The 20,270-nt window shown below is 39.6% G+C and overlaps 1 protein-coding gene across 1 annotated transcript in view; it reads right to left on the bottom strand.

Annotated features, from left to right (window-relative positions):
- The window catches only part of GSTCD (glutathione S-transferase C-terminal domain containing), a 70,739-nt gene extending 51,645 nt beyond the window's left edge, over positions 1-19,094 (bottom strand). The window contains exons 1-4 of the mRNA XM_027772925.1: positions 18,452-19,094; positions 17,060-17,518; positions 10,933-11,184; positions 9,370-9,463 (exon numbers count right to left, since the gene is read on the bottom strand). Of these exons, the coding sequence (XP_027628726.1) occupies positions 9,370-9,463; positions 10,933-11,184; positions 17,060-17,518; positions 18,452-18,871 (1,225 nt within the window). The 5' untranslated portion in view covers positions 18,872-19,094. The remainder of the gene's footprint in view (positions 1-9,369; positions 9,464-10,932; positions 11,185-17,059; positions 17,519-18,451) is intronic.
- Between the last annotated feature and the right edge of the window lie 1,176 nt (positions 19,095-20,270).

The following is a 20,270-nucleotide window of genomic DNA, read 5'->3' as shown; positions in this document are numbered from 1 at the left end:
GGTTTCCAGTCTCAATCCTGCTTCACAGGCCCAATAAGACGCCCCACTGACGAGGATATGCAATCATTAAAAATATCGGTAGTTAAACAAGGAGTGGTTGTATTATATTCCAAATTTTTAATTTTTTCAAGAACAAATATTATATGAAGTAGCTGAAATTCTTTAACATAGTTTGACCTTAAATAATGAGTTCTTTCATCCTGCTTAAGAAAAATAAAGTGTGAAGGGAAAATGTCTAAGAACCCAGTAAAGACACTTGTAGAGTTAGCATATATTTTGGTCAATTATAGTTACTGCTTTTTTAAAAGGAAGAAATGCTGTCTTTAGATTGAAGCTATCTTTTCTTTGACTAGAACCTTTATATTCTATAAGCACTCTAGCCTAACAAGGGCCCTTCTCTAGAAGAAAATCAAGGGAATGTCATCTCTTTATGAGACAGGTTGGGTACAAGGCAGCATTTACAATGACATATAATGATTGCAGATGCAGCAGAGAGGCCCAGCTGACACTGATCATTTCTACTTCTCAATACAGCTACTGGGTCATCAGAAATGTCACAATGGGGTTTTCTACGCAAAAATGCACCATGACTTTTACAACGACCCAATATAGAAAGGACCTTAGCAAGACCCTACATAAATACAGCTGTTTTGGTTTAAGAATTCACGAATAACACCGCTATGTGAGAATGGAGGAAGACTCGGAATACAAGCATACCATGTGTCTGAGAAATGCACAAGATTTGCTTCAAAAGAACATCTTTCATTTCAGAGTGAGCACAGTGATCAAGGGTTTCCAGAATGTGAGCCAAGTTTGAAGAGAGGCCCTATGATTTCCCACCCATACCACTAGAGAAGCAGGCCAGCTTGAGGTTCAACAGAGAGCAGCCATTGTTTTTAATTTGAAAAGATCGTTCTCTGAGGAGGACAATCTGACCGAGGGTGGAGTCCGGGGAGGTCTGTTTGAGGAATGGTCAGACAAGAAACTAGGAATGGGTGGTTAAAGAAAAGCAGGAATCGGGAAACTGCTCCAAGGACAGTGACTGCCTTTGATGGTAGGGCGGAGGGACTCGCAGGAGCTTGTATCTCCTGTCTGTAAACTCTGAACACGGCGCTGAGCTCTCGGAGACCCTCTGCGGTACTTGCTGGCTGCCTCCCTGTTGCCTGGTTACAGAAATAAACTCCCTTCTCCAGCCTCTGCCTTTCTTTTTTTTGACCATGAGCAGAAGCTGGACTTAAGTTTGCTGGAGATGCTAACAACATAGGAGCAATCAATGAATGGGAAAATATCTGGTAAAATGTGACCAGGCAGTATTAGTAGTGAAAACTATCTTTAAAAGGGTAAAATATTGCAAGTAACCATATTCCAACAGCAAAGGGTAGAACTCATCTTGGGGACAGGAAACCTTGATGTAATGAAGAATCTGACATGCTGTGACATCACACGGGGGACCTGCATAGCTGCTGTGAGCACCATGGTGACGACTACGAAGCACAGTGGGTGCAGGGCTGACGGCAGGCGGGACGTCTGGGCCGCACGCTACCAAACCTCGTCAGGAGCCTGGCATCGTCCTCACTCTAGGTTGGCCCTCTCCAAGGTCTCTCAGCTCTGGAGCTCCATAATTACCAGCTAGCTTCAGTTTGCCCCTCCAAACTCCACCTGCACTCTGCTTCAGGCTGACCTGTGTGGACCACTCAGTTAAGTTTCTTTGCCCTTGGGCACCTAGATGGGTCTCATCAGTGAGAAGATGTGAAACCCTAAGAAATACAATCTTGCATCACATAACGACTGTTTGGTTAATAATGAACCACATATGTGGGAACTTCAAAAAGTTCACGGGAAAAATGGAATTAAAGTATGAGTTTATTCTGGTGCCAAAACATAAAAACTGAAATCCATGCATATTTATTTCCTAACATACATATTTTGCGTGAACTTTCTGAAGACCCCCTCAGATGCAGCGAGGTCACATAAGGAGCATGCAGGCTATACTGAGTGGTCTGGTGCACGTACTCATACTGCCTGTTTGTGACACACGCACAAGGACAATATTGCCTAATGATGCATTTCTCAGGATGTAACCTGTCCTTGAGTCACATGCGAATACACTGGTCTCTTCCTGACATCTCTGACAGAGTCACTAAATTTCCTGGGTGCCTGGAGCATCTTGATGTACTGAGATGACTCAGTGGTCTCCTGGATGGGGCTGGCCACCAGAAAGACCAAGCCATAATTGGAAGCTTAGAGTTTCCAGCCTCACCCCCCATTCGTCTGGGAGGGGGAAGCCCCCTCAAAAAAAAAAAAAAAAAAAAAAAAAAAAAAACCCAGCCATGCCTATGTGATGAAGCCTCATAAAAATTCTGTGCGCTGTCCTTGCAAATTAATCCAAACTAAGGAGGAGGTTTTAGGAACCCTGGTTTAGAGCTGGTTGGTCAGGAGTACAGGTCACACCCTGGGACTTGCAATTGGTATCTGAAGTGGGGCAGTTTCGTGGGACTGAGCCTACAACCTGTGGGATCTTAGGTGATCTCCTGGTGCACAGGGTCGGTGGCTTAAACTCACGCCAGGCACATGTGTGTGGTGCCCAAGATGCCAGAGGAGAATGGAGGAGAAGGGATTGCAGCGTAACCATCCCCCCCGAGGGTGATTTCTCGTTTTCTGTCTCTCTCTGTCTTTCTGGAGATTGCATGCGCTCTATAGCAAAAACTTCTCAATAAATAGATAAATAAATAAATAATAAAAAGAGTTTGTCCAACGGTCTAAGTCAAAACCTATTATCTTACAAAAGAATAGCCTGGATATTTCCATTTTAAAAAATTATTTATTTTTTATTATTATTTTTAAGTTTGCCATAGGACATGTGCTCTCACCAGAGAAAGAGAGAGAGAGAGAAAGTGAGAAAGCAAACCACCAGGTCCGGGACTCAAGCCACGGTCAGCCATGTGGGAGTCCAGCACCTTAACCACCATGCCACCTGCTGGCCCCACAAATATTTCTTATTAATGAGATTTAGTTTCACTTAAAAGAAAATCAGAAAAATAACTTATTTGACAAAGAAAACTATTTAAAGGTATTTTTTTCAGTCAGATCATAGTCTTGTTAATCCAATTATAACTCTTTTACTAGATTAAAGGAGAGAGGCATAACTAGAAAGCAATTTTCCAAGTCATTTTCTATAAATGGCCTTTACAGTTGGATTACCTCTCTGTGTTTTGCTAAAAATTAAAATATTAGTTCATTCCAAGTACATGGAACTATTTAGTCAATGGAGTTGTTTTAAAAAGAGGGTGGAGGCCTGTCCCCGTTACCCCTTCCCACCTAATCGATAGGTAGGCCACAAAAAATACTTTTGTTTCTTCGTTGCCACAGAGTCAAAGTAGAAGTCATAACATTTGCTTTTAAGATGAGAAGATTTTCTGGGAATTGTGACTTTGCCCTGGTTCGATAGAGTATTTGCCGTGTGATCCTATGAAAATTCCTACCCTTTCCTAGGAAGCACGTAAGTCTGCCTCTATGTGTACAGAACACATCAACTTTCAAATGCAATTACAGGTTTCAACATGGGCACGAGCTTAATAATTTTCCACAAATAAGCATATAAAATTCCCACCTATAAACACTAGACAATCATTACGAATACTGTACATTTAGGCTATTTGCATAATGATGACTTTCTATGTGGGACTACACTTTTTCCTTCTGCTGATGACTCAATCTCAGACAACTGGATCGTCTCGGTGCAGGGAGCTACTGTTGTTCCTAGCTGCGAGGGAATGAGAACGATCCTTGCACCAGGTACCTCTCAGTGTGAGCTGGCCTAATTAATAGAATAATGAACAGGTTTGGATGCCGAGAGGCACTGGGTCAAAGCACAGAACAGAACAGTCCATTGTGTGGTTGAGCTGATTTTTATCCTGTCTGGAATAGCGCAGAGGATGCCAATTTAAACTGAAATGAACGATACTAATTGTTTCCATTAGCTGAAAAATAAAGATTCACATCATTAGTTTTTCCTAAATCTCCTAAATGTGATTATAAACATTTAGAATTTTTTGAAAGTTTAGCAATATAAAGAGCTTTTAAGCTTAAAAACTATGTTTCTTACTGTGAGATATTCAAAAAGAGTCTAATTCAAGAGATAAATTATGAAGAAAAGACCTCTTTGCAAATACAATGGAATTAGTACAGTTGGCTTTGCATTAATTATGAACAGAGGTCGTCCTTCAGGGCCTTCAGAGAAGTCATGGTGTCTGTATGAGCCATCTGCAGTTTATAAATAACCACAAGTATCTGCTGTTGCTCGTTCCTGTCTTCATCAGAAATGACACCAGAAGCTGGACGTATTTTAATACAAACACCTTTTTTTAGAGCAAGGCTCTTCTCAACTTCTCATTGCCTCTGGATGACACCCAAGTGTAAGTTTTGTTCTACTTAAAATGGATTTTTTTTTACTGAAAATTGACCAATTAATAATTTATGTAAAATAATTATGAATTTTCATGCAAAGTTGCCTCATCCTAAAATATCACAGTCTGTCATTATAGTACCCAGTATTTATCATGATCACTGGAAAAACTCATTAAAAAAATAAAAAGAAATTCTGGGACCAGCAGTTAGTGTAATGGCTATGTCACTGGACTCCCATGTAGCTGACGACGGCTTGAGTCCCGGACCTGGTGGCTTAAACTCATGCCGGGCACACATGCATTCGTGCCCAAGATCCCGAGAGGAGAAAGGAGGAGAAGGGATTGTGGCGTGGCCATTTCTCACTTTCTGTCTCTCTGTCTCTGTCTGTCTTTCTGGCGAGTGCACACGCTCCATAGCAAAAACCTTTCCAATAAATAAATAAAAATAAATTCTCAGGAAAAATCTTATATTGAACTGAGTACATATCTGTAACCCTAAGGTAATGCTGGTACTGCAGATTAGTTTACCAGAAAAGTCTTCCTAGGCTGCATTTCAGCATGAATCACAGACACATTAGAACCCTGGGCTGGGGCTGGCTTTCTGAAATGCATATTTTATTACTCATGTAAATCCTATTTGGACCCTCTGAAGCAGTGTGATCTCTAAAACATACTAGTCCTTAGCAATACTCACTTCTGAGTGGTAATGTGAAGGTTCTTATTAGTGAATGGATAACATTCCTAAAATAAGCTAACGTAGTTTTCACACTTGCCAATGCTATACCAAAATCATCTAGTGGAGTCAGAAACAGTCAAATCCCCTTGACTGTTCAACATTCAACGTACTCATCTGTACACAGACAAAAAATGCAAATAAATGTTATACTCTACATATGGTCTAATTAAAATAAACTTCAGATAAATTTGTGTCATCACATAGATTTTATCCTCACGTCAAATACCTTTCTTTTATTTTAAAAAGCAATATTCCCAGAAGACCCTTCATAACCCACCCTACATTCTGGCCATGAAAGCTTCCCCTGTACTCTGTTGCTATTGGTGAAGCACTTAAGGACGCGGCCCATAAGTGGAGTTCTTGAAGTCAGATCCAGAGGGTAGAACAAAGTGTGGCACGATACTGGGAAGAGCTGCAGCACTGCAAACTCCACAGGAAAAAACAAAAAAGACTTCCAACTTTTTTCCTTTAATCACATGTCCCAGTTAGAGCAATTAAAAAGGGGGGTGAGGGAGTATTAGATCTCCTAAAACGACATTCTGGTTTCATGACTTAAAGCAGAAAAAAAGGAAGATAGGAAACCCAGTGGGCCCTGTACTGTCTGAGTTTGAGGCACCGAAGCTCTGAACCATCCCAACAAGGCCCCAGATAAGCTTTGCTGCATGTATGGGAGACACTGGCCCTATCTTTACTTTTGGTGAGGACTCTGAAGTAACAAAATTTGAGTTTAATCTTGCTACTCTTTTTGCTTATAGCAAAATGGTTCCAGAGGATTTAGCTGGTAATATGTTACACACTGTGACTTTACACACCTATGCTGAATTTAAAGTTCAAAACAATCTCAATTACTCAATCATTTTGACAGTCAAAACAAACTACTCAATCCCAGTTTTCAGTACTTTCAAAGGCAAATATAAAATTGAAATTAAGACACCACAAAGCTTTCGCCATGGAAGAACGTTCTTTTCCTCCTCAGGAACATAGCATCCATCACCATACCACATCTGCAAACCACAGCATCTCAAGGGACCCTTCTCCAGGAGCCTAGTGTAAGCTATCAGCTAAGCTTATAGCTTAGCTGCATTTCAGCATGAATCACAGACACATTAGAATAGCACATCAGTCACTATTCGGAAGCAGTATGGATGCTTCTCCATTTCTCTGGTAGCTTGGGAACACCAACCTATGAAGTGGATTCCCTGCGAAAGGTGAAAGTCAATGTCTATCTGTGTATATTAGCATTGCATTGCTGCTCACTGCCTAGGAAATGTACTAAGATGTCTTCAGGGTGCCAGTGAGTGGCATGAAGATCAAGGTATTGGATCCCATATGGCCAGCTGTGCAGTTCTGAGTCCTGGACCTGACAGCTTGAAAAGCACGCCAGGCACGTGTGGGTGCATGCCCAGAATCCCAAGGGGAGACTAGAGAAGGGATAACAGCATGGCCATCCCCCCTGGGGGTTATTTCTCATTCTCTCTCTCTCTCTGTCTCTAGTGAGTACATGTACCCTATAGCAAAACTTTTTAAAAAAAGTCTTCATAGCTCTTGCCTTATATCAAATTATCATTTGATATACAATGGTCTTCAAATTTTCTCTGATAAAGAGTTTAAAGGTGAACTGATAAATGTGTCACACTGCTTTATTTTCATAATTTTGTCCAATATATATGCTTAACATTTTTAAAAAAACTGACAGAGGATGCATGCATTTACCAGACAGAAAGGCAGAGAAAAAGAGAAAGAAAGCATCCCTCAATGGGGTGTAGTCACACTGCAATCTCTTCTCCATTGCCATCCTATTGGGATTTAGGGTACACACACACATACACAGTGAATGCTTTTCAAGCCCCTGGAGCTAGGATTTGAACTGTGGTTGGCCACCACTGGAATCGGCATCACTTAACCTCTAGGTCACAGGGCCGACCACTTAAACTATTTTTTCACTTGATATTGTGAAATAATCATACAGTCATAGAAAGTTGCAAAAATACTGTATAGAGAGTCCCATGAACCCTTCATCCAGCTTCCCCAATGGCAACATTTTAAATAATTATAGGACAATATCGAAACCAAGAAATTGTTGCTAGTGTAATACTGTTAGTTGCAGACCTTATTCAGTTCTTGGCAGTTTTAACTGCATTCATTTGTGAGTATATGTATCATTTTAACCAATTCAATCCCATTTAATGACCTCATCACCACTAAGGGATCTCTACCACCCCCATTACTATTCCCTATCAATGATCAATCTATTCTTCCTCTACCTGGTTTTATTATTATGAGAATGTTAATAACATATAAATGCAAACATATGATATAGGTAATCTTTTTTTTTAAATTAAACAATACCCTTGAAATCCAAGTATCGATAATCCATTTCTTTTTATTGCTGAGTAGCATTTCACTGTATGGACTTACTAGATTTATTAAATCATTCACCCATTGAAGGACATGGGTTGTTTCCACTTTGGGACTACTAAGAATAAAATTACTATAAACACACATGTGTAGATTCTGGTGTGAATATAAGTTTTCATTTCTCTGGGATAAATGTCCAACAATACAATTACTAAGTCTTACGGTGATTACATGTTAGTTTATAAGAAACTGCCCAACTATTTTCTACAGGACTGTCCCGTTTTATACTTCCTACCAACAATGCATGCGTGACTCAGTTTCTATGCATCCTTAGCAGCGTGTGCTATTGTTATTTTTTTTATTTTAGACATTCTGATAAGGATAATCATTTTAGTTTTAATTTACATTTCCCTGGTAGCTAAGAAGTAGAAAATTTCCCATGCGTATATATGCCATCTTCTGTCCTCTTTAGTGAAATGTCTGTTTCTAGCCCATTTTTCTAATTGGACTTATATATTATTTCTACTTGAGTTTTCAAAGTTTACATGTTACAGATCTAAGTTCTCTGTTGGATTTGCAAATAGCTATGGTTTGTACATTTTCCCCCAGACTTTAGCTTGCTTTGTTTTTTTCTTAAGTTTTCTCTTAAGGAAAATTAGATTAAATTATTTTTATTTCCTCCGTGTGTGTGTTTTGTTTTGTTTTTGTTTTTGTTTTTGTTTTGTCATAGGACATATGAGCTTTATGGAGAGAGATAGAAAGAGAGAATGTGTGAGAAATCACCTCCCAAGGGGATGGCCATACCACAATCCCTTCCCCTCTCAAGATTTTGGGCACCCCCAACACATATGCCCAGGATGTTTTTCAAGCCACTTGGGTCTGGAACTCAACTGCAGAGTTGACCATCTGGGATCCAGGGTCTTAACTACCACATCACCTGCTGGTCCCCTCATGTGAAATTTTAAAAGGGTTTAAACTTCTTAAAAAGTTTAAATAAAAAAGTCCTAATAATAAAAATATATATATATATATGAAAAAGGCACTTGAGACAAAATGGATAAACTGAGAAGACATAATGGTAAGTGAAATAAATCAGGCTAGGAAAGAGAAATATCATACGTCTCTACTTAATAAATACAGTGTTCCCAGTACTTAATGAAGGCTAAAGGACTCAACAGCTTAGAAGTAGAAGGAGAAATGGTAGATACCAGACGCTAGATGGAGGGTGGCATTAGCAGAATAGTAAAAAATTGGTTAAAAGACACGAGTTCATGTAAGCAGGTAGAGTAAGTTTTGGTGGGACTGTGTACCACTGTAGAGTAATGAACGACAGTGCTGACATAATACATGCTTCTCAAAAGCCAGTGGAGCAGTTTTGGAGTGTGAATAAGATAATGCGGTATTGAGTGATAGAGACGGTAAATGTGCTTGTAGCCTTTAGTTATTATACCCTGTATAGATGCTTTAAAAAAACATACTCTACTGGGGCCAGCAGGTGGCATGGTGGTTGAGGCACTGGACTTCCACATGGCTGACCATGATTCGAGTCAGACCTGGTGGCTTGCTTTCTCACTTTCCCTCTCTCTTTCTCTCTCTGTCTCTCTCTGGTAAGTAAAAGTGCCCATAGCAAATTTTAAAAACAAAAACAACAAAAAAAACCATACTGTACAAAAACATAAAATGATTATAAGTAAATCAGAAATTATAATTAATAAGTAAATAAGCAAATAACTTAAAAATTCAATGGATAATGTGATCGGAATACTAGAGGTAGTCAAAGAGAGAATTAGAGAATTGGAGGATGGGTCTGAAGAGAGACTCTAGATTGTGAGTAAAGCTTAAAGGAAAAAACAAACAAACAAAACTCACCTTCCTTTGGGCTCACTGCCGCAGGAAGCTCATTCCAATCAAGTGTCCAAGCAGGGCAAGGGTGGGGAGAAAACACCACTTCAATGCCTTTTTCCTAGGAAAGGAAATAGGCTCTTTCCAAATTAATGAATTAATAAGATCTTGATATGTTCTTGAAAGCAAAATTTCTATTTTCTATAATGGCAAGGAGGAACATAAATTGTAATAACTATAAGATATTCCCCAAATACTTTGATAAAAAATATTATGTTCAGCTTTTTATACTTCCTCTCTTGTCATTACTATATTGATATAAATATACTTTTTAAATATACTGAGATATCATTTATACAACACAATTTTTAGCATTTCATAGAATAGAATTTAGTGGTTTTAAACATATTCACAGTTGCATCATCACTGTCTAATTTTAGAAAAATTTTTCATACTGAAAAGAGACCCCATATACTACTCAAGAGGTGAACGAGAAATTCCTCACCAGTACAACCATTTGATTAAGACACATCAAAATCTAGACACCCCTTGGTAACTTCTAAAATCAACTATATTATCTGTTTCATTGTTTTATCAATAGGAATGGGAATGATACTGTTACTAAAATCTTATACAATTTTTTACAGAATTAATTAATTTTAATTTGATCAGAGAAGGACAGAGGGAGAGAGAGAGAGCGAGAAGACAAGTCAGGAGGTCCAGGACTCAAACTGCAGTCAACCATGTGGGAGTCCAGTGCCCTTAACCACTATGCCAGTCCCAAGTCTTACAAATTTTTAAATCAGTACATTTCCTGTTTTTATAGAACTCAAATTACTTCATGAATTATTTTCTATTCAAATAAATCTACAAATAATCTATTGAAAGCAAAACATTTTTGCATATCATTTCAAATGGTAAGAAAAGAAGCCTATTACTTGATATCATTAGTTTATTAGTCTGTCTTAAATGCTAATGTCACGTGTCTCAAATGACAAAATAAAACACTAAAAAATAAAATAAATAAAAAGAAAGTCTTTTGATGAAAATTTTACAATAACTACTACTGCACTACCAGAAATAAATTATGCCCCAAAGAGAGAAAGATTAATTATATGCATTTTAATTATCCAAATGCATTAAAATTTAAAAATGCAAAGAATTCCAAAATTTTAAATTTAAACAAAACCTTAGAAAGTAAATTCAGATATTTATCTTTCTATTTCTTTAACTTCAGGTTGTTGTCTCAAAGGTGTAAAACACATCAGGTTAAAACAATACACCTGACCAGGTATGATACTACCTTTGTCACTGTCCTGAATTTATTGTAAAAATAGTTTGGAAATAAATATGTATTGTGACTTATTTGGCACCAAAGATATATAATATTAAAAATCTTCGGTTGACTAAATACTTTACGTAAATGCAAAAGGCTAACAGAAATATTAATTAGTAAGAATGGTGTAAGATAGATACAGATAAAACGTAGTAACAAAAATGTCAACAAAAGACTGAAAGTTGAGGCAAAAGTTAGCGACATTATCATGCAGAATTTTTCAAAGAAAATTTTAAAAGAAACTATTTAAGTACCATTAACTTGGTCAGAGTTGGTCTCGGCCCTCCTATAAATAAAGGATCACTTTGCTCCTCTACATTTGGGACCTCACTGAGGTTCGGATGCTGTTCATTTGAGGTGGTCAAAAACTCTGGTAAAAGCAGAAATTGAATCCCACACTTAGAAGCTGCTGTTTTCACTCTTGGTACTTCCTGAATTCTCTGGTACCAAGAGGCTAGCAGCGGAAATTCTATCAGCTTCTCAGAAAATTTCTTGCAGATAATTACCTAGGTAGGAAAAGGATAAAGCACATTATTACACAGATTTCTTGTTTAAAACAACTGTATTAGGTAACTTTCCATACCATAAAATTTATTCCCTTTTTAGTACACAGTACCATGAGTTGCAGTAAATTTATGCAGTTGTACAATTATCACCACAGTCCAGTTCCAGAATAAGTCACCCCAAAAGTTCCCTCATGACTATCTGCAGTCAGTTCCTGCTCCCCTAGGCAGTTGCAGATACTTTTTTTTTCTAATTTCATACAAATGAAATCATCAATTTGTGTTTTCCCACTTAGCATTGTATCTCTGGGTTTCATCCAGATGGCTACATTTCTCAGCAGTTTGTTTTTTTTCAGTATGAGTTCTAGTCATTGTGTGAATATACTGTATTTTGCTCACTCAGTCACCAGTTGATGTTTATATGCATGTCTCCAGTTTTAGGCTATTACCAATAATGCTACTAGATACATACAAGGACCAGTGCTTGCACGGAAGTGCTTTTCGTTCATTAGGAGGTAACTGGGAGTCAGGTGCTAGTTTGTATGCTAACAACATGTCGAACTTGTAAAGAAACTGTCAGTTGTGCTCCATGGTGGCCATACCATATTATATATACACTATGGAGATTCCAATTTCCACACATCTTGCTAACATTTGGTACTGTTAGTGTTTGGGTTTTGTTTTTTAATTTTAGCAATTGTGGTGTGTCATGGTATCTTACTGTGATTTTCATCTGCATTTCCCTCTGATGAATGATGTTGAGCATTTTTTCATGTACTCATCTGCCATTTGTGTATCTTCTTTGGTGACAAGTCTCATGTTTTTATCATTTCACAATATAAAAGTTGAAGAAAATCACAATAAAAAGGAACATAATTAAAAAATTGGCAAAAGATATGAACAGACACCTTACTAGGAAAGATCTACAGATGGCGCCTAAGCATATGAAAAAAATGGTCATCATATGTCATTAGAAAACCACAAATTGGATCAGCCCTGGCATAGTGGTTAAGGTGGCTGGACCCCACATGGCCCACTGGCCTTTCAGTCCTGGTCCTGGGCCAGGCAGCCCCCAAAACATGTGGAACCCATGTGCATGCATACCAGAAAGCCAAAAAAGGAAAAATGGAAGAGAAAGGATTGTGGCATGACCATCCCCCATGGTAGAGGGATGTGTTTTCTCACTTTCTCTCTCTCTGTCTTTTACTCTGTGAGCATATGTGCCATGCAGCAAATTGAGGGGGGAAATTCACAAATTAATACAAGCAGATACCACTACACACCCGTTAGAAATAGTAAAGAAATAAAAGATAAAATTATAAATATTTAGAACTGAAAAAGATAACTAGCACTTTTCAGAGAACATTTTTTATAAAAAAGTACTCAAAAATAAGGCTTTTATTTATTCAAATTAGAAAATTTAAAACCATTACTCCCTTGATACAAATTCCTATCTTTTTGTTTTCCCTTGGTCAGATGCTTTCTCCCTTTCATTACCACCAGACTTCAGGTTCTTTGATGAGTAGAGTATTATGGCTTCCTTGAGAGGCACTGAATGCTGTTTCCATAGAAACCATAATAATGTTCCAAATGGATGATGACTCATGATTATGAACAGATAGATAAGTAAAAAGGTCAAGCAACAGAAAATCTCCACAAATATATCTAGCTATCAGTATCAAAGCATGAGCAAGAGAAAGCAGAATATTAATGAAAAATTCACACATACATACACACTTTTTTTTTTACTGTATTTTAACTGGACTTTAGGGTTAAATAAGCACAATTAATTGATTATAAAGGCAGGGCCTATGTCTACTGAAAGCACTTAAAACACTGCCTCACAAATAACACTGTCAGGTGAATAAACAAGTGATCAAGGACCCATTCGTTACCTTCAGAGGATCTGCCCCGACATTAGTGTGTTGAAACTGCTATTTATGGCTCATTGGGAGGTTATGAAGTCAACAAAGTAGGTTTTTCAAAAAGGTGAAATAGAAAATATCAGAGTACACATCACATAATGAGTAATAGTTTATAAACATTTATTAGTAAATATAAATGGGTAAGATATTCATTTATTTATATACTTGATCACCTTGGAAAATATATTATTTACTGTGAGTGAATGTAAAGACATTGAAGAACACTGTCTACAAGGCGCTCGGAGACAGAGAGTTCATCACTCTCTCCCAATTTTTAATTGCCTAGAAACTGACTAGATGCTATGGGAACTGAGCGTAAGGCATGATAACTTAATCAAACCAGAGATATTTTTTTCTCATCTTTTCTTTACTCTCCTTGTTAATGATTTATTCTTACTTGTTAGATGCACATGGCATCCTTCCTTCCTTTGAAAATAAATTGTGATTAAGCAACAATAATTCATGTTTAAAATAAACCGAGCAGTTTTACTCTGCATGACGGGTCACCCCACTTAATCAACATGCCAGGTCAATCCACCAAAATCCAGACAGCTCAGAAGTTACTGAACCACATTCATTATACTCAAGAAGATGTATTATAAAAAATGACTAATGAAAACTGTGTTAAGTGAAAATTAAATCTGTTCCTAAAAATAATTACCAACAACAAAAAAGTTGCCTTGCTCATAATAGAAAACCCATTAAAAATATCACAGAGGTTTTTAAGGACAAGAATATAAAATAACTTATTCTTAACATAATGGTATATAGATATAGATATATATGATATAGATATAGATATAGACAGATATCTACCAAGAGCACAAAATAAAACCCTAATGGTTTTGTAGTTAATTGAAAAAAGGAGCAGAAAATTTGTCTGAATAAAGAGAAGCAAGATATTGTTATATATTTATCCAAAATATCTCTTCCTCCACATTCCTTTCCAATTACTTTGTGCTTTCCAATACTTTGTGCTTATTTTATATCATTTCCTTAGTCATAATTCACAAACGTTTATGTGAGCAGTATAAGCAGGGAAAAAATAGTAAACAGCCTATCTAAATGGAAATGTAATCTCAGTTCTCTATATTTTATTTAGAGGTTAGCAATAGTGAGTCAAACTGAACACTTACAGACTTAATCCACAGGAGAGGGCGGGGGAACTACAGACTGCCCACTATGTAAGTGACAGCCACAATTCCTGCTATTACCAGCAAACAGTGATTACCAAATAGTGACTTTTACTCCCAATTTTATGTCAATAGGAAATTGAGAGAGGTTTTTCATTAAGATATTTTAGCTCCAAAATCAATTTCTAAAGGAAGAATAATTTACTTCAGCTATTAAAGGTATGTTTTTTAAAAAAACTCAGTTCAGAGCATTAAGAATTAAAATGTAGGAACTGAAATCATGTGTTCAAATTACAAAAAGATTTCATAAAATGGAAACTTTTTTATCTTACAAGAGTACAATAATTTTTTAAATAGTTCTGTCAAAATTTGCCTGTTTGCTAGTAGCAACTGAAAAATAATTATGTGGTTTTCCGGGCTCAGAGCAACAGGGTTTTTACAGTTACTCACTGGAAGTCTCCCATAAGTTTAATATACTGTCTCATAGAAGAGTCTAGAAGATGGATGGGGGGGAACAAAGGAAATGCCCATTTCAACTTACTCCTTTTTAACCCCTCCTAGAACCTTCCAGAGGAGAGGGTATTGTCAGGCCCCTTCCATGAAGTGGTGGGCCGTGGGATGTTAACTGTGCAAACTAAGACTCATGAAAGGGAAGAGGCGCTTGGAACAGGATGCCGTACTACAGCTCAGCCGCTCTACCTGCTGACACTGTGCACCTTCGGCTTTCTTCTGTTCAGCAGAACTGGGTATTTCTCCTAGATCTTCTATAGTGATTCTGGCCTCCGGTAATCCCGACTTTGATTTAACAAAATTGACTTTTCTCTTTTTCTTCCTTCCTTCCTTCCTTCCTTTTTTTTTAGAGATTTTTGCTATAGGGTGTGTGCACTCACCAGAGAGACAAAGGGAGACAGGCAGAAAGCCAAAAATCACCCCTGGGGGGGAAATGGCCACACCACAATCCTTCTCTTCCATTCTCCTCTTGGGGTTTTGGGAACACACACACACATCTCCGGCCTGAGTTTTAAGTCCCTGATCCGGGACTCGAACCACGGTTGACAATGTGAGAGTCCAGCAACATAACCATTATGCCATCTGCTGACACCTGACTTTACTCTTCTATGTCTTTGACCTTATTCCTGTGGCTAAATATCTTGTTCCTAAATTCAGCTCTATGCTTCTGAGCCTAACCTATTTTTTTAAAAAATAATTATTTTATTTAACTTTATTTATTTACTTATTTTAATTTGACTAGAGAGGGACAGAGTGAGAGAGAGAAGGAAAGAGAGAATGCAAGCTGCCAGGTCTGGGACTCAAACTGCAGTCAGCCACGTGGGAGTCCAGTACCCTGACCCACCACACTTACCTGCCAACCCTGACCTAACCTATTGATAGGAACCTGACCCTGATTACCAACAAACCATGACCTTCCTCTGATCCTGATCACTTAGACTGCCGCCACTCACCTGCTGCGTGTTGAGGCATGCACAGGGCTGGCCGAGGGCCACTGCATGAACGCAGTTAACTGCTCCATAGCCACGATGGCTGAACATAAGGAAATTTAACAGAAACATCCTAACTCAGGCAAAAACCACAAAGAAAATTCTTGAAAGAAAATGGGCATTCAGGAAAAATACAAAGAAACAAAGGGAAATGGTCCGAGAATAAGTTTACATGTGAAATGTCAAAAAAGAATCCGGGAACCAGCAGTTAGCGTAATGGCTATGTCGCTGGACTCCCACGTAGTCGACCGTGGTTCGTGTCCCGGACCCGGTGGCTTGAAACTCACGCCGGGCGTGTGTGCGTGCGTGCCCAAGATCCCGAGAGGAGAATGGAGGAGAAGGGATTGCGGCGTGACCATCCCCCCTGGGGGGGTGATTTCTCGCTTTCTATCTCTATGTCTCTCTCTGTCTGTCTGGCGAGCGCACGCGCCCTACAGTGAAAATCTCTCAAAAAAAAATAAATAAATAAAATAAAATTTAAAAAAAAGAAGAAGAATCCAACCATAGAGCACATGTGCTAGAAAAGGCTAAGTATAAATCCTCCCTGGGCCTGGGCCAAGATGAAAGCAGTTCCCCCATGGAATCAGGTGGATTTGCTCAGTAGTAATCAACCAGGTAGATGTTTTACCTGACTCCGGGGGGAAGTAAATTCTCTCAAGTAAGACTACTTTGGTCTCCATTAATCCTGGTAAGACAAATCGTATTTAAATTCAACTAAGCAAAAGAAAGCCAGCTAAAAAGAAGCTATTGGCAAATTCAATTTTTCACCTGTTTTGTTGAATTGTAAATCAAATACTCAGGCCTTTTGCATCACCTTGTTTTATTATCTTTGCAGTACTTACCACTATTTTATATAAATATCATTTGTTTACTTGCTCATTTCTGTTCTCCCCTCCTAGAATATTAAGTCCACGAGGAGCGGGGCATAACCCTTCTGGCTAATCACTACACCTGCAGTGCCAGCAACAATGCCTGACATACACAGTGGGCTTTCAGTAAATTTCTGAAATGAATGGATGGATGGATGTGCCACTTTGATTCAATCTATGTAAAATTAAACATGAGCACAGTTATCCAGAGAAGAATACCAAGTACTTTGCAATGTATCAAATGGCTGTTCCAAGGACTAAAGTTGGCGACACGGGGGAGATCAGGGGTAAAAAAATCCAAGTCATTTAACTAGGAAAAACAAGTACCACTGTCTACTGCCCACTCTGCTCCACAGACACCATGAGCGCCTACGATAGCTGACATTTAAAGCACAATCAACGCCTGGGCAATTCCTGAGCCGCCTTTTCCGTCACACCCAGTGCAGCCTTACCAAGAACTGGTGGATGCAAGGCAAGAGCACAATGTCCGCCAAGGTGAAGAACAGGCCTTCTGCAAACAGGTGCTCCAGGGGCGGGAGGTCCGAGGCTTTGGCCTTCCTGATGTGCGCAGGCTCCCTGCTGGCTGGTGCTGGTTCTTCCTGTACCCGGAGCTTGGAGAAGGCCACTGTCAGCTCCAGGCTGGAGGACGCGGCCAGCTCCTCAGAGGCTTCCTGCGTGTGGCCCTTGCCCTTTGCTCGCCCCTTGGTGAGGGGCGCCCTAGTCGCTGTCTGCTGCTGCAGCTTCTGCCTGCGCAGCTTGTCGTCGTTGGCCACCCTCACGGGCTCGGCCAGCTTCCTCTCCAGCTGCAGGATTTCTGCAGGGATGGCTGGGGACTGCTCAGAAGACTCACTGAGGAAATTCTCAACAGCCAGAGGGATGGTGAGTTCACACAGCCGGGTCCACTGACTCACCTAAGAACCAAAGCGAGGAGAAAGGAAATGATGCTTTACATTCAGCATACTTTGCAGAGAACCATCACCCCCGCCTTACTGGGAAGTAAGAGTGGTTCCAGTGATGGACAGTGCCTGGGCTAGACCGTGCCTGGGAGAGGCTTGTGCTATAGCAGGAACCACAAGACACTATCGGGAAGGGGAAATGCTCAGCAGTGCGGGCTCGCCAGTGCAGGAAAGGCTTGCAGAATAATTACTTCCCAAAACTTGGAAACACACCTCCCATCCCAACCCCTCAAAAAGCGGGGCTTTCAGAGCACTGCTATTGAGACTTGAGTGCCTGTTTATACAAATATTCCCTTGGAAGAATCATCAATATAACTAAAAATAAAGGATTAAAAGAAAGTTATTCTCTAAAAATATCTGAAGCTCCATAAATCAAATCATAGGGTACCAGCAGTTGGCATAATGGCTATGTCACTGGACTCCCATGTAGTCGACCACGGTTCGCATCCCGGACCCGGTGGCTTAAAACTCACGCCAGGAGCTTGTGCGTGCGTGCCCAAGATCCCGAGAGGGGAATGGAGGAGAAGGGGTTACGGTGTGGCCATCCCCCCTGGGGGCTGACTTCTCGCTTTGTCTCTCTGTCCCTCTCTGTCTGGCGAGCGCACACACCCTATAGCAAAAAACCTCTCCAAAAAAGAAAAAAAAATCTTAAATTCTTACTTTTCAGTACTTCGCTGAGATATTGGTACATAGGAAGGGCTGCTTTGAGTATCTCAGTGGTCATGTAGGTTTTTAAATAAATGACACATCCCTCCCAACAGGAATATGAGCTCACTGTTCCTGTGTAGCTTTGTAGAAGGGAGGGGACAATGACACATCCCTCCCAACAGGAATATAAGCTCGCTGTCCCTGTGTCCCTTTGTAGAAGGGAGGGGACATTACACCTACCTCAGCACAGGCTTTCAAGCAAGTCTTTTTAAAACCCAGAAGTTCCAGAATGTCCTTCTTCGAGGGGTCTGCTTCGTATGACTTCTGGATCGTGTGTCTTAGTACAACGGCAAGCCCTGCTCTACAGAAGTTGCCTGGTTGCTGCACCACCGCAGGTAAACGGCAATTCTGGACTATTGGTGGAAGTTCCTGCCTTGAAGTAATCTGGATTTCGATATCCTGGGACACAGCACCTTTTAGCAGAGAACTATCTGCGCTCTCTTTGGTGAGGACTAAGTAAACTTTAAAGATTTTGCAGTCACAATAGGATAACAAAAATAAAGTTACAGATGTATGAAGAGGGAAGATGCATCCTTCTGCTTGGTGGGAAAAGTCCAGGTAGAGATACTCTTCTGTAAGACTTTTCTTAGTGCCTTTCATTTTCTTCTTTCACCGGGTCACCTAAGGCATAAACTGAAGTGGTTATAGGCCTCAGAATATAAAAATCAGAAGCTACAACAAAAGGTGAATTTTAAAGTCCTGTTCAAATCAGTAAGGATTTGTGACAGATAACAAAGCTCCAACAATTTGCTCCTGAAGACTGAACAAAAGGCTTCCAAAAGAAAATTTTCAACCCTATGCAGTTAACTAGTCTTAGAAGTAATTTTATACCAAACTCCTTTAAAGCAAGAGTACTTTGGAGTCTCACTGGAGGTGAGATCAGAAAATAAACAGAATGGGAAATAAGAAATCAACTAAGGGGCCAGCAGGTGGCATGGTGGTTAAAATGCTGGATTCCAACATGGCCAATTATGGTTCAAATCCCGGACCTGGCAGATTGATAAATGACAAGTAGTAGATAGATAGATAAATAAATGTCTAAAAAATAATAAAGTGAATCATAGGTTTTTTTTGTTTTTTTGTTTTTTGTTTTTTTTTTAAAGAAGAAATCAACTAATACTACTAAGAGTTGCCTAGGGATAATAGCCCTGAGCAATTTTGGCCACGCCAGTCCTCCCACACTGTTTCTATACTAATCACAGGGTACATTAATTTCTTTCTGAGAAAGATTTTGTGCTGAGCTGTTGGGTATTGAATCACAATAGGAAAATATTTTAATTTCCCTATAACTTAGATGTTAAGAGCTGAGGTGTCCCCAAGTTTAGTGCTTTTCTCTCCACCCCCAAAAACTGCTCCTTGTATGGCTTCCCTATACCAGCTAATGGAATGCCTTCCTTCCAACTGGTAAGGCCAAACACTTTCAGTCATTATTTTTACTCAAATAATTATTCAATGTTATTATTATCATCAAATCTGCTGTAGGGCACATCCACTCATCGTAGAGAGACAGAGAGAGAGAGAGAGAGGGAAAGAGAGACAACCTACCAGATCTAGGACTTGAACCACGGTCGGCCATGTGGGAGTCCCACACCTAACTGCCACACCACCTGCTGGCCCCCGAGAATCATTCTTATTTTTTCTTCCCTTTCACTTCTCTGAACTACCCATTCACAATTATTTTGGCTCTACTGTCAACAAACATCCAGAATCTGACCATCGCATGCCCTTCCGTTGCTTCCCTGTGACCGACTGCCTCTTAGCTCTGCTTCCGTCTCGCCTCCTCCTCTATAGCCAGTGTGATCCCAGGAAGCATGAAGTGAGGCCAAGTCACACTCGGTTCAGACCCTTCTGTCTCCATCCTACCCACGGAGAGCCAGCATTTCTACAACGGCCACAGAAGTCTCGCTGATCTAACTCTTTGATGGCTCTGAGTTCATCTCTTGAAATCTCTCCTCCCCTCACTGCTGTGGCCAAAGTGGACTGCTATTTCTGTAAAACC

The sequence above is a fragment of the Tupaia chinensis genome, unplaced genomic scaffold (assembly GCF_000334495.1).
Source record: "Tupaia chinensis unplaced genomic scaffold, TupChi_1.0 Scaffold000315_1, whole genome shotgun sequence".
NCBI classification, from domain to species: Eukaryota; Metazoa; Chordata; class Mammalia; order Scandentia; family Tupaiidae; genus Tupaia; species Tupaia belangeri.
This window is presented reverse-complemented; position numbering and strand designations above follow the sequence as displayed.